Source organism: Erinaceus europaeus, chromosome 8 (genome assembly GCF_950295315.1).
Source record: "Erinaceus europaeus chromosome 8, mEriEur2.1, whole genome shotgun sequence".
Taxonomy (NCBI): Eukaryota; Metazoa; Chordata; class Mammalia; order Eulipotyphla; family Erinaceidae; genus Erinaceus; species Erinaceus europaeus.
Window position 1 is genome coordinate 92,438,460 of NC_080169.1, and position 16,451 is coordinate 92,454,910.

Here is a 16,451-nt window from a genome sequence, read left to right on the forward strand (position 1 = left end):
GACCAATACCAATAAACTTCCTTCCTCTCCTGGAGACATTATTTCAAGGATTTCTCTTTGACATACGGTCAACTATTTTTTCTTTCTTTAATTTACAAAGATAATTTTAGGCAAAAAAAGCCTTTGTTTTGGTTAGTTGTACTGTCCGGAAAAGGAATAATGGAAGCATCTCTCTTTAGGGAATACTCTCTGGAAATATCATTCTCTCATTACCTGAAATTGAAACTTCTTATAGAATTCAAATTAGAAACACCCTTTCTCTCAGAAGTAGAAAGTCACTGGTGCTGTCAGTGTTGTTCCTCATGTCAAAATGAAAGGTCAATTTCTAACAGCCCAGAGTTAGAATCAGCTGAGGTGACCAACGGAGATGAGTGGTTAAGAAAATTGTGGTATACAGAACGGGAGCTCAGATCTACAGGGATGCAGAGGTCACATAGGCTCCTAACCTGAATATGGGCCCCAGACCAAATCAAATAGATGGGGTTTATAGTCAACAATATTTATACCCTTTTCCCATATTAGGGAGCTACTCTCTTCCCTGATCCAGCTTTCTGTTTCTTTTCCAGACATGACATCATTTTCCTAGACAATAACTTGGATCCACCTGCATATCAGATTTCAGGCTCAGTGAAAACACAAACAAACAAACAAACATAAAACTAGTATAGCCACAGGCCCTTCAGAATATAACTAAAATATCCCTAGTAGCTATCTACAAAATGGAGGATCCCAACTCTTCATCTGCACTATTCCAGCCTTTAGGTTCATGATTGATCAACAATTTGTTTTGCCTTGTATATTAACTCTCTTTTCAGCCACCAGGTTCCAGATGCTAGCATGATGCCGACCAGACTTCCCCGGACAGACAACCCCACCAATGTGTCCTGGAGCTCTGCTTCCCCAGAGCCCCACCCTACTAGAGAGAGAGAGAGACAGCCTAGGAGTATGGATCGACCTGTCAATGCCCATGTTCACTGGGGAAGCAATTACAGAAGCCATATCTTCCACTTTCTGCATCCCACAATTACTTGGGTCTATACTCCCAGAGGGATAAAGAATAGGAAAGCTATCAGGGAAGGGGATGGGATACAGAGTTATGGTGGTGGGAATTGTGTGGAGTTGTACCCCTCTTATCCTATGGTTTTGTCAATGTTTCCTTTTTATAAATAAATAAATGAAAAAGAAAATTGTGTATACATATTTATTATATATATATAATAAATTATTATTCAACTGTGAGAATGATAAAGAAATCTCCTTTGCTTCATCTTGGATGGAACATGAAGGCATCATATTAAATGAGATACGATAAAGAGAGAATGACAACTATTGGATGACCACAAAGGTGGAAGTTAAGAAACAAATATACTAAGAAAAGTTGTTGGTCTGCTTCTAAATTCCACTTCTAAGGCCCCTTCTGTTGCATTGCTTGTGGTCTATTTACATAATCATTGTTTCCAGTTGCCGGGCTAGCTTCGTGGGCGAGAGAGAGATGACCAGAGACTCATGGCTGAGCTGAGAACGCAGTTCAATCTTTATTGATGAGTGGGGATGTAGTTCAATCTAGCTCTAATCACAATTCTGTCCTTATGTATCTCCTGAGGTTGAAGTGTCAGGTTGGAAAAGGATGTAAGTAGGATAGGGGGTGGGGAGAAGAAAAAAGCCGAGAACCAGTGGGAATTAAACCAGTGCGGGCAAAACAATGATTATGTAAAAAGACCACAAGCAAAGCAACAGAAGGGGTCTTAGAAGCAGAATTTAGAAGCAGACCAACAAAAGTCATTAGATTAAATGTTGAAAGGACTCCATCATGAGCTATCCATGATGAACAAAACTGCCACACTGGTGAGGAGCCCTGAGAATTCTGAAGATGTCCAGGAGATGTGGTATTGCTCACCAGAGTGAGAATTAGTGTTATATGGTAAAGATGCAGAAGGCTGACAATCTCAGCAGTGGGCAGAACTTTTATTCTGGAGGATAGCACCTCTGTCTTGAGTGGAGGAGAGGCAGAATGAATGGACCTGCCTAGAGAGGAGATTGAGTTACCTGTCCTCTGATTGTGGAAGAACTAATATGAAAACAAAAACAAACAAAAAACCTAATAGAAATAACAAAATGGGATAAAACAAAAAAAAAAAAGAGTGGCTATTATGCATACACAGAAAGGAAATAGGCTAGTAAAGTAAATACAGACATGCAAAAGGAGACAGACAAAAATCATCCATGAAATAGACCAAAAGAATTAAAATATGTAAATAAAATTAAAAAATTAATAAAAAGGGTTAAATAAAAATTTATTAAAACTATAAATAAATAAATGCAAGAGGTTAACACCATCTTATGTTCCATAGTTAGAGAGTGGTGCTGTAATTCTATGTGTGTGTGACTTCAGTTATGGGAGTATTGACTGGTCTTCCTGCTCTGCAGAAGATTTACAAGCAGGTATGAGCATGGTTTCCTTAGAAGATTCTTGACATAAAGCATGAGGATGAGACATACCTATAGTGGGTGAGATTTATGAAGCTGGGAGTGGGTCCCTGATATTGAGCAAGAGGGTTTCACAATGGCTTCCTGGGTTCAACTAGAGTATCCCAGACCACCTGGGCTAGGCAACTTTGACTGTGTTTGCACTAGCACATGTATTATCCCACTTTCTTACAAACATCACATCTTCAATAGATTCAGGCAGAAAGAAAAAAAAAGCTGGCAAAATTAACACAAACTCTATATGAAAAAGGAATATAAAAATTAGCACAAAATATCTTGACCAATTAATTTTAGTACTTAAGTACATAAAAGAGATAAAAGTTAAAAAGAGTTATAGAGTGCATCTTTAAATAAGTTATTAAATGAGGATATCCTTATAAGAGAATCAGATAACTTTGAGAAGAGAAACTTAATTCAGTTAGTCATGTAGACTGTCTTTTCTGCCTCCTGTAGAACTAGGTGGCATGATTGGGGATTAAATGATACTGGTGGGATGACTCTGAATAGATTACCTCAATCATGGTGATCTCTAATGAGATATGAAGAGTAATTTGCTAAAATTTTCTAAGGAGACTTTATGTGATTAAGAGAATTACAGGGGCTGGGTGGCACACCTTGCTGAGCACATGTTATCATGTGCTAACACCCAGGTTCAAGTCCCAAGTCTCTACCTGCAAGAACAAAGCTTCATGAGCAGTAGAGCAAGACTGCTGGTATCTCTTTTTATCTCTCCCTCTCTCAATACTTCTCTGTTATATCAAAGAATAATTATAATTTTTTTAAAAGGACTGCACATGTACACCTATGTTCATAGCAGCGCAATTCATAATAGCTAAAACCTAGAAGCAACCCAGGTGCCCAACAACAGATGAATGGCTGAGAAAGCTGTGGTATATATACAAAATGGAATATTATGCAGCTATTAAGAACAATGAACTCACCTTCTCTGACCCATCTTGGATGAAGCTAGAAGGCATTATGTTGTAGGGAAATTGTGAGACATGGTTGAGCATGGTGTGGGACCTCCTATTGAAAAGTGGGAGCCTGGCTAGTACAACCTTTCTATCAGTCTCTCTCTACTTGAGATTGAGCATGGAGGAAAGCGACCACCAGAAAATGTCTCCTCTGTAAGCCTCCCTGCTTCGCAAAGACTCTGCATGCAGCCCATTTGCTTGTTCTCAAACCAGTTGGTTTGTTTACTCAGAAGTTAATAGAAGTCCATCTTCTTTGATCATACATGGCCCACACATCATTGTTATGCTCTGTCAAATTATAACCAAGAACATTCTCCTTACTCCTCCACCTCCTCCAGTTCTTCTAATCTTACATGATCCATCTCCTCTCTTAAAGCTCCTCTCCATCTGCTGGTTATTGATAACCCTAATTCCTTTGATCAACTAAACCCCTTGTTCAACATTTACTAGGAGTGCTCTGACCTTTTCCCAACCCCTTATTTTTCTTTGTCCCTCTTCTCCCAAACCATATATGAAATGGATAACTTACTTCCCCCAAAACCCCTTATAAACCCTATATTGCTAGTCAATAAATGGATTGTTCATGAAACATTCCACTGGTGATCTCTGGTTGCTTCTCTAGCTACAAACAGAAGGAGAGATCCAGCCAGCTCACTCCTACTTCCCTGGAACATTCTTTCTGGGCCCCTGCATCTGGTGTGCAACATAGTGGGTAAGCCAGGAGTTTGTGCCAGGGAAGAGGCCTCCCCACACGAAGAGTCCGACATTATGTTAAGTGAGCTAAGTCAGAAAGACAAAGATGAGTATGAGATGATCCCACTAATAAACAGAAGTTGAGAAAAAAAGAACAGAAAGGGAAACTCAAAGCAGGATTTGACTGAGTGTGGAGTAGGGCACCAAAGTAAAAATCTCTGGGTAAGGGTGGATGTTCGGCTTCACTGGGGGGGGGAGGGGGAGGAGAGGATGGGACAGTCTTTTGGTGGTGGGAATGGTGTTTATGTACACTCCTATTAACTTGTAATCATATAAATCACTAATTAATATGAGGGGGTAAAAATTGATTGAATGTCTCAAACTTTTAAATGCATAGACCATAGGCTGAGTCTTTTAAATGTTGAAACTCTAAATAGCTTAGACAAGGGAAAACAGAAGCAACTGGTGGTATTACTCTATAAGACAATATATACAGCTATATACAAATAATGTCAAAGGACATAAATTACAGTGATGTTGTGTAAGATACAGCAAATCCTAACAAAGGAATTTTCAAAGTTAACCCAATTGCCAATAATTTGATTACAAAAATATCTATTGTCTTCTTAACTTTAAGACAACAGGAACCTCCCGCTTCCTCTATATTTCCCCCAGTCCTGGAATCTCTAGGGTGAGGCTCACTTTCCTGCATGCTTCTCTCAATTCATACCCAATGATATTGCATCTGTTGATCTCAACCTAATCAATGCAATGAGAACCACCTCAGCATGCTTCACTTCGGACTGTGTCCAGACACATCAGACATGGAATGTCAACTCTTCAGCCTCATTACTCAGGTGAGACCTTTCCTTTCATAGGATTCTCTAATTTCATTTCAGGTGGTTCACTTCCTTAATAGAGCCTATATTTCCCGTCCTGGGACCTCTACAGTGGGGCTCACTTTCCTGCATGCTTCTCTCAATTATTACCAAATGATATCCCATCTGCTGATCCTAACCTAATCAATGCAATGAGTACCACCTCAACATGCTTCACTTCAGACTGTGTCCAGAAATGTCAGGCACGGAATGTCAACACATCAGCCTCTTTATTTGGGTGAGACCTTTCCTTTCATAGGATTCTCTAATTCCATTTCAGGTAGTTCACTTCCTAACAAAGTCCCAAAACCTAGATATAGACAGGTCCCATGAGATAGGGTATATGTTCATATTTATTCATAAATTAGGGAAAAATATATACCAAAAGCAAAAATGCACAATAATCTGCAGTGAGTCAGCATATGCAGCAAGCAAGTAGAAAGACCTAAAAAGACACCATAGAGTTCCTAATGAAATAGTGCCTGCTTAGTAGGTAACCTCCTCACCTACCTCCTATTGCAGTTCCCTCACTCACTCCAAAGCTAACCTTATCAAAGTAAGGACTACAAAAGGTGCATAAGGACAAGAGACTGGCATACTTGAATGATGACTCTTTAGTTACTACCAGGCCATGCCATAAAGCTGGGGTCCTAGTTGGAGAGTCCCGAGATTCCTAAACAGTTAAGATGGGCTTAGACCTCCAATAAATCCCACTCTCCATTTATTTTTTTAAATTTCTTTACTGGGGAATTAATGTTTTACAATCGACAGTAAACACAATAGTTTGTACATGCATAACTTTCCCAGTTTTCCATATAACAATACAGTCCCTACTAGGTCCTCTGCCATCCTTCTTGGATCTGTATTTTCCCCACCCACCCCAGAGTCTTTTAATTTGATGCAGTATGCCAATTCCACTTCAGGTTCTACTTGTGTTTTCTTTTCTGATCTTGTTTTTCAACTTCTGCCTGAGAGTGAGATCATCCCATATTCATCCTTCTGTTTCTGACTTATTTCACTTAACATGAATTTTTCAAGGTCCATCCAAGATCGGCTGAAAACAGTGAAGTCACCATTTTTTATAGCTGAGTAGTATTCATATATATATATATATATATATGTATATATACCACAACTTGCTCAGCCACTCATCTGTTGTTGGACACCTGGGTTGCTTCCATTTTGGCTATTACAAATTGTGCTGCCAAGAACAGAACATATGTGTACATAGATCTTTTTGGATGGGTGTGCTGGGTTACTTAGGATATATCCCCAGGAGAGGAATTGCAGGATCACAGGGTAGGTCCATTTCTAGCCTTCTGAGAGTTTTCCAGACTATTCACTACAGAGGCTAGACCAATTTACATTCCCACTAGCAGTACAGGAGGGTTCCTTTGACCCCACAACCTCTCCAGCATTTGCTGCTGTTACCTTTCTGATGTATGATTCTGTTTGGGACCGTCTGGGCTTCTTGAACCTTTATGTCTTTGATGTTGTCTAGACTAGAGAAATTTTCAGCTATTACGGCCTGAAGAATGCTTTCTTCCTCTCCCTCTCTGTCTTCCTCTGGTAAGCCAATAATGCATATATTGTTTCTTTTGAAGTCATCCCATAGGTCTCTGTTGTTGTTTTCAGTATCTCTTAATCTCTTTTTGAGATCTCATTTCTTTTTTAGTTGTCTCTGATTTGTCTTCAATCTTGCTAATTCTGTCTTCAGCCTCATTGATTCTATTCTCTCTCCCCTCTACTGTTTTCTGGAGTTCATCTATTTTGTTACCCTGTTCTGATGCTGTTTTAGCTTGTTCAGCTAGTTGTGTTTTTAGCTCAGCTATTTCAGCTTTCAGCTCTCTGATAACCTTGAGATAATTAGTGTTTTCTTCCAGGGCCTCATTCGTTGTTTCAGTATTTCTGATGACAATTCTTTCAAACTTTTTACTCACTCCTGAGATTATTTCCTTAGCTAGTGTTTGAATGTTGACCTCATTATTTTGTACTTCACCCTTTGGGGGGATTTTATCTGAACTCTTGTCCTGATTCATTTCTTCAATATTTCTTCTTGTTGGCTTAACCATTTTATATATTATTTTATGAGTTCCCTCTCTCAGTTTTTTCAAATTACTGATCACTATTGCCTGGATTGACTTGTTTCTAAGTAAGGTAATTAAAGGGTTCACAGTTGTGGTGGGAATTGTGTGGAATTGTACCCCTCTTATCCTGTTTCTTGTCAGTGTTTTCTTTTTATAAATAAAAACATTATATAATTAAATAATTTTTAAAAAAGGACTGCACAAAGAGCCAGCCTATACTTCTTCCTCTTAACAGTGGCATATATGCATGTGAGATCAAGAAGTTCTGTGGTTTAATGACCTTTTGGGAAAAAAAAATCATCCCATCTAAGAATCACAAAATACAGAATCACTCTCTGAAGTACAAAAAGCTGCTCTGAGTTTCTATTTTGTTTATAAAAGTGAAAAAAAAATCAGAAAATTCAGTCTTAACTCTGTAAATTGAAATTGGCTGTGCAATTTATAACAGTGTTTCCTAGTGTGAGTATATGGGCCTTTTAGAAAGAACAATTATCCAAGCTGAGATTGCTCCATGTAGTGAATGTCTCAGTTTGGAACTGACTACCACCATATCTTGTCTTTATGGTGGAACTAGGGTCCTGCATGTCAATTTCACCATCTCTGGACACCTTTTCTTTTCCAAAGTTAGTATCACCATACTGAGTAAATGCTGATGTATAGGACTGTTGTTGTATTGTGGGTACATTTCACATTTTCCCAAGATAGGTGTCAGTACATCTTACCACTCTCCACCAAGTCTCATTCTATTCCATCATTCTGTTTCAGCTTCTCAATCCCCCCTTAATATTACTCCCTTCTTTGACTCTCCAAATCAACTGTGAAATATTATGGACCACAGACTTTTCACCCTATATAATCTTTTGTTTTCCTTTTTTTTTTTTTTTTTTTAAATATTTTTATTTGTTACTGGATAGAGGCAGAGAGAAATTGAGATGGAGGGGGAGATAGAGAGGGAAAGAGACAGAGAGACACCTGCAGTTCTGCTTTTCCAAACTGTGAAGCTTTCCCTTGCAGGTGGGGACCAGGAGCTTGAACCTGGGTCCTTGTGCACTGTAATGTGAGCACTTAACCAGGTGTACCACCACCTGGTCCCTCTTGCTTTATTTCTTAAGACAGCATCTATGAGTGAGATCATCCAGCATTCTTCCTTCCCCTTCTGGTTTACTTCACTCAGCGTGTGTTCTCCTTAAGTTCTATCCATCTTGTAGCAGACTAGAAAATGTCCTAGTTTGCTAATTTGGTTGGTTTAGCTGTGTGGTTTTCCATTCTGTATATGCCAGAACTTCCTCAACCACCTATCTGCTTTTGCTACTTGATAACTGGATATGGTGAGTTGAAAACACTGGGCCACATTTTTTTTTCAAGTACAGACCGATAGGTAGATACACACACACACACACACACACACACACACACACACACACACACACACACACACACACACACGCACATACGTATACCATCACCACCACCACCACACCAAAGGTCTTTCTGTTGTCATGGCAACTCCCATGTGGTGTCTGGGCTTGAGTCTGGGTTTCATTCATGGCAATGCAGACACCCTATCTGAAAACCTATCTCCACTGTCCAGTTTTCAAGACAGAAACAAACCTCCTCATACACTTACCAGAACGTAGTGTGGGTCCAACCCCAGTTAAAATCACTAATGTAGGAAAAGATGAACTTATTATACATGTTGAAAATCTTTTCCTTTTATAATACTCAAAGAATCAGAGTATAAACTTTTTATACTAGAGGTAAGAAAAGTGGTTCAGAGCAGCCAGACAACATTCAAATAGTTATATAACATTTTCTTAAAAAGGAGAGTATACCTTGGGCAGACAACCCCACCAATGTGTCCTGGAACCCCACTTGTCCAGAGCCCCACCCTACTAGGAATAGAGAGACAGGCTGGGAGTATGGATTGACCTGTCAATGCCCATGTTCAGTGGGGAAGCAATTACAGAAGCCAGACCTTCCACCTTCTGCATCCCACAGTGACCTTGGGTCCATACTCCCAGAGGGATAAAGAATAGGAAAGCTATCAGGGAGGGGATGGAATATGGACTTCTGGTGGTGGGAATTGTGTGGAATTGTACCCCTTTTATCCTATGGACTTGTCAAATATTTCCATTTTATAAATAAAATTATATAAAAATAATAATAAAGAAGAGTATTAAAAAGAGTATTAACATAGTTAACTTTTCAAATATTCATTTATTTTTCCTTTTGTTGCCCTTGTTTTTTGAACTGTTGTAGTTATTGTTGTTGTTATTGATGTCATCCTTGTTAGATAGGACAGAGGAGGGAAGATAGACACCTGCAGACCTGCTTCACTGCCTGTGAAGTGACTCCTCTGCAGGTGGGGAGCCGGGGGCTCGAACAAGGATCCTTATGCAGGTCCTTGTGCTTTGCACCACTTGCGCTTAACCTGCTGCGCTACCACCTGACTCCCACATTCCAACTCTTCTGCTCTGTCTTATGAGTTTTCCCTTGGTCACACATTAAATTTATTATCTATTTATTTATTTTAATTTTATTGCCAAATACCAAAGGAACTGGGGTTATCTTCTCATATAACGTAGATAAGAAGACAATGACTTGAGCAGAGTATGTCATAATTAGGTGATAAGTGAAGAGTAAATTCTGAAAGATTTGAGCTTTTCTTTTTCTTTTTCTTTTTCCTTCTTTCTTTTTTCTTTTTTCTCTTTCCCAGAGCACTGTTCAGCTCTGGCTTATGGCTGGCGTAGGTGGTGCTGGGAATGAAACTGTGACTTTAAAACCTTATGTATGAAAATCTTTTTTCATAACCATTTTAACTTTTCTGCCTCTTGCTTATATAAATGACAATGGTCTACTGTGATGTTAAGGCTTGAAAGTCTCCTTGCCTGGCAATCCAGAAAGAAAGAGTAATGTTTATCAGAGTTGGTGGGAAAGAAGTTAAGAGGGGATGAAAGTAATCAAGGCAAGAGTGATGTATCCCAAACCAGAGCTGGTAGAAGGAGGGGCCTGTGTACATGTGTACTGAAAATGAATGACAGGCTGAGTAGTAGATTACAGATGGACAAATAAAGGATCATATCTTGTAGGCAGAAGAGGAGAAACTAATGACAATTCTTGAGTAGTTGCAGAAAGACATAAGAATCATTTTGTAGAAGTCTGGGAGACTGAGTGAAGGAAAATACGGAACAAAACACCACAATACTTATATCTGTATTAAATAAAGAAAAGGATGACAGAAGATCTAGTGGGGGTTGTGTTATTATGTAGAAAAATGAGAAATGTTATGCATGTACAAACTATTGTATTTTAAAAAATAAAGAATATACCTGAAATGGCTTATCTGATTTTCTAAAAGGGAAGAAAGTCTTTCTTTTATCTCCTCAAATCTCTCTTTTTCTTCCACTGAAACAGTTCCAATTCCATCAGGTCTGAAAATAAATCAGAATTAGTCACTGTATTTATAAAGCATTTGCTTTTGTATATTTTTCTGTCATTACATAATATACAAACCGTTCCCTGGACAATTCAAATAATCAAGGCAATGCATTTTGGCTGTTTACATATTGTGGCTATAGTAGAAATTTATTGACAATATTTTCAGTCATTTTCTTGCTTCATATTTTGACTTGGAATGAATAGGAAGAAATCACTTTTTTTTACACAGCCTTCAAGGTAAAGGATTACAATAAATATTTTCTAGATCTACAGAAAACAATGACAAGCCCTTGAGAATGGTAGTGAGAGTGTTTTGCTATAGTATCAAACATTTGACCAATTAAATGAAAATCCCCTGAATAGAAAATATTTCTAAAAAATACACTGAATGCAAGCCATAATGTCTTAACCAGTTCCTTTTCAAATAAAAAGAAAACTAATATGAATTTGAATATTTGTGAAAAAATATAGAGAGAAAATATGGATACACGTGTAGTGGCTTATTGCTCTACCTTTTTGTTTTAATAGTTGAATATTTAAATCAAAAGAAACATATGAATAAAATATATAGAGAGAACAGCAGGTATGCTTCAATACTGGTGCTTAAATGAATATTCCTTTATTCAATGTGAGTGTTAACTTTTAAAAAGAGGTTCTTGAGGCTGAACAGAAATCTTTTATTAAGACTAGAACTGGAAAGAAAAATCTGATAGTAAAAATTTATAATTTTTTCTACATTAACTGAAGCATCCAATTATTGAATAATCTAAAATCTTGAGTAAATACATTTTAGCAGCATTTGTTAACTCAGAGGAAAAGGAACAGTAAAACAACTCATTTCAAAACACATATATTGCAGCAATAAAATAAATATTGCTTTTGATTATCGATGCCATTTATTTCTTTTCCTATTTGGTTATTTTTTTTTTCTACCAGAAAGACTATCTTGTAATTTCTAAACACATATACATTTATTATTTCAAATGACTGAATTTTGATGTTTATAGGAGAAGCAGGCAGAAAGTAGGATTGTGAAAGACAAAGAAAAGAATGCCTAAAATAACTTTTTCAACAAAATTGTGATCTGACACTTCCATTGTTATACATCCATACATGATATGTAGATCTCTCAGGTGTTTGCAAAGTTTTCAGTCTGCATAAAAGCAATTAAATTTAAAGTTATACCTGACTCATACAGGCAATGAGCCTTTCCTCTCTTCCCAAAGTTATTACTTAAAGATGAGAATTTTTTCCCCTGCAAAGTAAATAAGGTAGAATAATGATGGTGGTATTTCAGAGATTCAAAGGCTGCTGGAATTTATGCTTTAGAACTATTTCATATAATTGCGTTTTATTTCTGAATAGTAAAACAAGTAATTATTTTTATAAGCAGAACATAGACCATTGAATTTTCACCCTGTATAATCCTTTGCTTTATTTCTTAGACAGTATGTATGAGTGAGATCATGTAGTATTCTTCCTTCCCCTTTTGGCTTACTTCATATTTAATTGGAATACATTTTGAATACTAACTAGAGAAAAACAAATGGTTAAATACTGATCTCTTAAATATATTTTGAGGAGAAAAGTCATCTATAAATTACAAATTAACTATGACCTGATCCTAGTCTAAAAAAATACTTTTAATGATACACAGACAGACACAGAAAAACCAGAAACCTGCACAGCTCTGGCTTATGGTGGTGCTGAAGATTGAACCTGGGACCTCTTAAGTCTTTGGCATGAAAGTTCTTTTGCAGCTGAATACAGGCAAGAGACTGGCATACTTTAACGATGACTCTTCGGTCACTATCAGGCCACCCCATCAGCTGGGACCTAGTTTGGGGAGTCCTGAGACTCCCAAACAGACATGATGGGCCTAGGCCTTGAATAAATCCCTCTTTCCATTGTTACTGGCCATCTCTATCAGGAACAACGAAACAGACCCCTTTGTGGGGCCCCACAGGACCTTGCCCTCGACTTGGATCAACAAAGGTAGAGAATGTTCCATCCTTCCAAAGGAGGCTGGACAACATACTCTCTGCTACACCTGAGGAATATGGGTCCTGATATTGGGGCAGCTTGGAACGTTCCTACTCATGACCACAGAATGTGAGCTCAGATCTACAGGGATGTAGAGGTCACATAGGCCCCTAACCTGAATATGGGCTCCTAACCTGAATATGATATGAATATCTCCCCAGACAATAACTTGGATCTACCTGCATATCAGATTTCAGGCTCAGGGAAGAAAAAGAAAAAGAAAAACAAAAACAAAAAAAACCTAGTATAGCCATAGGCCCTTTGGAATATAACTAAAATATGCCTACTAGCTATCTACAAAATAGAGACCCCCCCCCCCCAACACTTCATCTGCACTATTCCAGCCTTTAGCTCCATGATTATTCAACAATTTGTTTGGCTTTGTATGTTAACTCTCTTTTCAGCCACCAGGTTCCAGATGCCAGCATGATGCCAACCAGACTTCCCTGGACAGACAACCTCACCAATGTGTCCTGGAGCTCCACTTCCCCAGAGCCCCACCCTACTAGGCAAAGAGAGACAGGCTGGGAGTATGGATCGACCAGTCAATGCCCATGTTCAGCAGGGAAGCAATTACAGAAGCCAGACCTTCAACCTTCTGCATCCCACAATGACCTTGGGTCCATACTCCCAGAGGGATAAAGAATAGGAAAGCTATCAGGGAAGAGGATGGGATACAGAGATCTGGTGGTGGGAATTGTGTGGAGTTATACCCCACTTGTCCTATGGTTTTATTAATGTCTCCTTTTTAAAATAAATAAATAAATAAATAAATAGTTATTTGTGGTGGTAGGGCTGTAGCGCAGCAGATTAAGCACACATGATATGAAACTTGAGGACCGGTTTGAGCCCCCGGCTCCCCATCTGCAGGAGGGTCGCTTCACAAGTTGTGAAGCAGGTCCTCAGGTGTTTATCTTTCTCTCCTCCTGTCTTCCCCATGTCCTCCATTTCTCTCTGTCCTGTCTAACAACAACAGCAGTATTATCAACAACAACAATAACCACAAGCATAATTAAAAAAACAAACCACAAAAAAACAAGGGCAATAAAATATGGAAAAAATGGCCTCCAGGAGCAGTGGACTTGTGGTACAGGCATTGAGCCCCAGTAATAACCCTGTAGGAAAAAATGAAATGAAATGAAATATTCACTTCTGAATGAACCTGACAGCTTTGCTTCTTTTCTTGAATGGTTCATAGTTGATAAATTCTCTAGTCCATTTTCCAGTACAATGAATTTAAGATCCCATAAGAGCAACAGAAAACAATTTTAATATGTTTAAGGATTAAATCATCCAACTCTTTTTGTAAACATACAAGTCAGAAGAATTTCTTGGACCTGCACTCAGTGTTTAAGTATGACATGTTATAGAATCTGAGAAATCTGATAATAAAGAAATATGTTTAACTTTGCTTAAATACCATTTTTCCCAAATTATTTTTTTATCATTTTCAACAATTTACACTTATAAACTATCTTCTATGCATTACTTTTAACATCCTCTGTGGTTATTTTCTCACTCACTTTTATCATGTGGACAGATTCTAGATACTTCAGGGATGTACTTTTGTATGTTTTTAGTATTATACACTCCAAAAGTCTATATACTACATAGATAGCTTGTGGGATGATGAATACACCAGGAGTTAATGTGCAGAACAGTCTGGTAAATGGGCAAGATCTCCTTCACCTTTTCTTATTAGTCTTCTTTCTCCCAAGTAATTAATTAACTTTGATTCGTTTGTGGTAGAAGTTATTTTTCAAGCCATGAATGAGGTGATGGGAAAGTTTACTTGCTTTAGAGTTTTCTATGGGCTTCTTTTTACCTGCCCTCTCTCCTCTGAGGAATGTATGACATCTTAGCTTCCTTTAGAGAAAGTGAGAAGGGGAGAAACACCTAGAGGGTGGTATTTCTGAACTGTCAATTCTGCCTGCAGCACAGCAGGTAAAAGTCACTTTGCACTTCGTGTATTTCCCACCAATATCCATTTGTGAACAGAATAAAAAGAGAGAAAGACACAGCACGAGAATAAGAGATGACAGAAGATGAGGGAGAAAACAGTAATCCCCCTGTATTTTTATTTCATGAACTACAACACCTCCTATTGTTTCAAACAAAATGATATATCACTTGGGTGGTCATATATTACATGATGAGTATACTTTTACTTCTCTTGAAATTTTAAACATCCAGAAGAAATTCATTCTATTCTGATGTAGTCAATGAGACAGAAGAAAAAGATTTTCTAAGTATAAATATTTTGAAAATTTAAAATCATACATTTTCCTTTTATTCCTACAAACTTCTCCATTCTTTTACTCCCCTTGATTGATTTTCTTAGCGTATCTCATTTCAAGGATTGAAAAAATAAATAATAGATACTGCTACAGAGAAAACAGTAATATGACTCTGTGAAGATTCCTGATATTGTGACTTAGTTTTTTTACATTAAGTTAGCAATGCATAGATATGCTAAGGAGAATTTGGAGAGTGGCATGCCCTAGAAACAAACTTTTGTGAGCAACTCTAAATTAAAATAATTGCCACACATAACTCAAAAGACAATATATCAAAGGAATTAAAAAAATTAAGCTTGATATAATGCACTTTTCATATAAATACTACCATTTGCCCAACTCATATGTACTAATACATTTTTAAATGACAATTTTTTATTAAAATATAATATACATGTGGTAACTTAGGAGGTTGGATTCAGGAAAACACAGAAACAAACACTAACGTTATCTATAAATACCTACTAGTATCACTTTACAGATATTGCAGATTTGTTCTATAAATCTGTAGACACTTTACATTAACTCAATACTTTACTCTTTTATCATCTAAATATTCTAATATATACTTTTTAATAGGACCATTACACTTCATTTATTATTAGTCTAGTATTCCCTTAGTAGAAATGCTTACATTTTTATTCTTTTTACTTTCTGTAACTACTATTGAAAGCACTAATTTGATACAGTATTTTTTTAATCCTGATTGCTTTTTTTTGAATAAATTCCTGAAAATCTACTTTTAGGTGGTTCTAAGAACTAAATTTTCCCCACCATCCCCATGCTGACCCCTCCAACAACAACAGTTAGAGCTCAGGCTTCTTAGAAGGCAACAAAGGTTAAATAATGTCTTACAGGACATGTAGAGATAAAGCATTCATCTGCAACCTAAGAGGCATCAGAATCCTAATATTTTGACACAAACATTGTCAAGAAAGGATTGAGACAGGAATGGCATTAAACTGGGGTATAATGGATGAATAGTAGTTAAATAAGTGAAACCAGGAGCAGAGAGATTAGAGAATTCCATGCCTTGAATTCAGATCTGCATGCTTAGTGACATGCAGGCTCTGTAGCCACCTGGCACCAAAATGAAGTAACTCTTAGGTAGAAGAATCAGGAAAGAGACAAATGCTCTGATTACCAGCTCAATGCTATTTCCAACACACCTGGGCTCATCCTCTCACCTCCCATTTGCCTTAAGTATCTGTTTTGTAATTTTGTTTTGCTCTGCAATTATCTTGCTTTGGTACCAAAAGCAAGGTTGGATAGATATCCCCCCCCCCCTTGGGAAGATGGACTTGAAGCTGTTCCATAGTTTCTGAAAAAGTAACAAAAGAACCCTCAGTGTATATGAAAAGCTCACCTGGTAGAGCACATACTTTACTGTGTCTCCAGGACCAGGCTTGAGCTCCTCGACACAACACACCACATGGCAGCAACTGCATCGAAGAATCTTCATAAGCAGTTGAGAAACACTGTCATGTCTCTTCTCTTTGTATCTCTTTCTCTTTCCCTCCTTCCCCTCTCTCCACTCTCCCATCCTTCTTTCTC

General features: G+C 37.7%; 1 protein-coding gene across 9 annotated transcripts in view; it reads right to left on the bottom strand.

The window, feature by feature from the left end:
* CADPS2 (calcium dependent secretion activator 2) overlaps window positions 1-16,451 on the bottom strand; it is a 614,124-nt gene that overhangs the window by 136,830 nt on the left and 460,843 nt on the right. For all 9 annotated transcript variants that reach the window (XM_060196497.1, XM_060196496.1, XM_060196500.1 and 6 more), the window contains exon 14: window positions 10,449-10,550. In XM_060196497.1, the coding sequence (XP_060052480.1) occupies window positions 10,449-10,550 (102 nt within the window). The remainder of the gene's footprint in view (window positions 1-10,448; window positions 10,551-16,451) is intronic.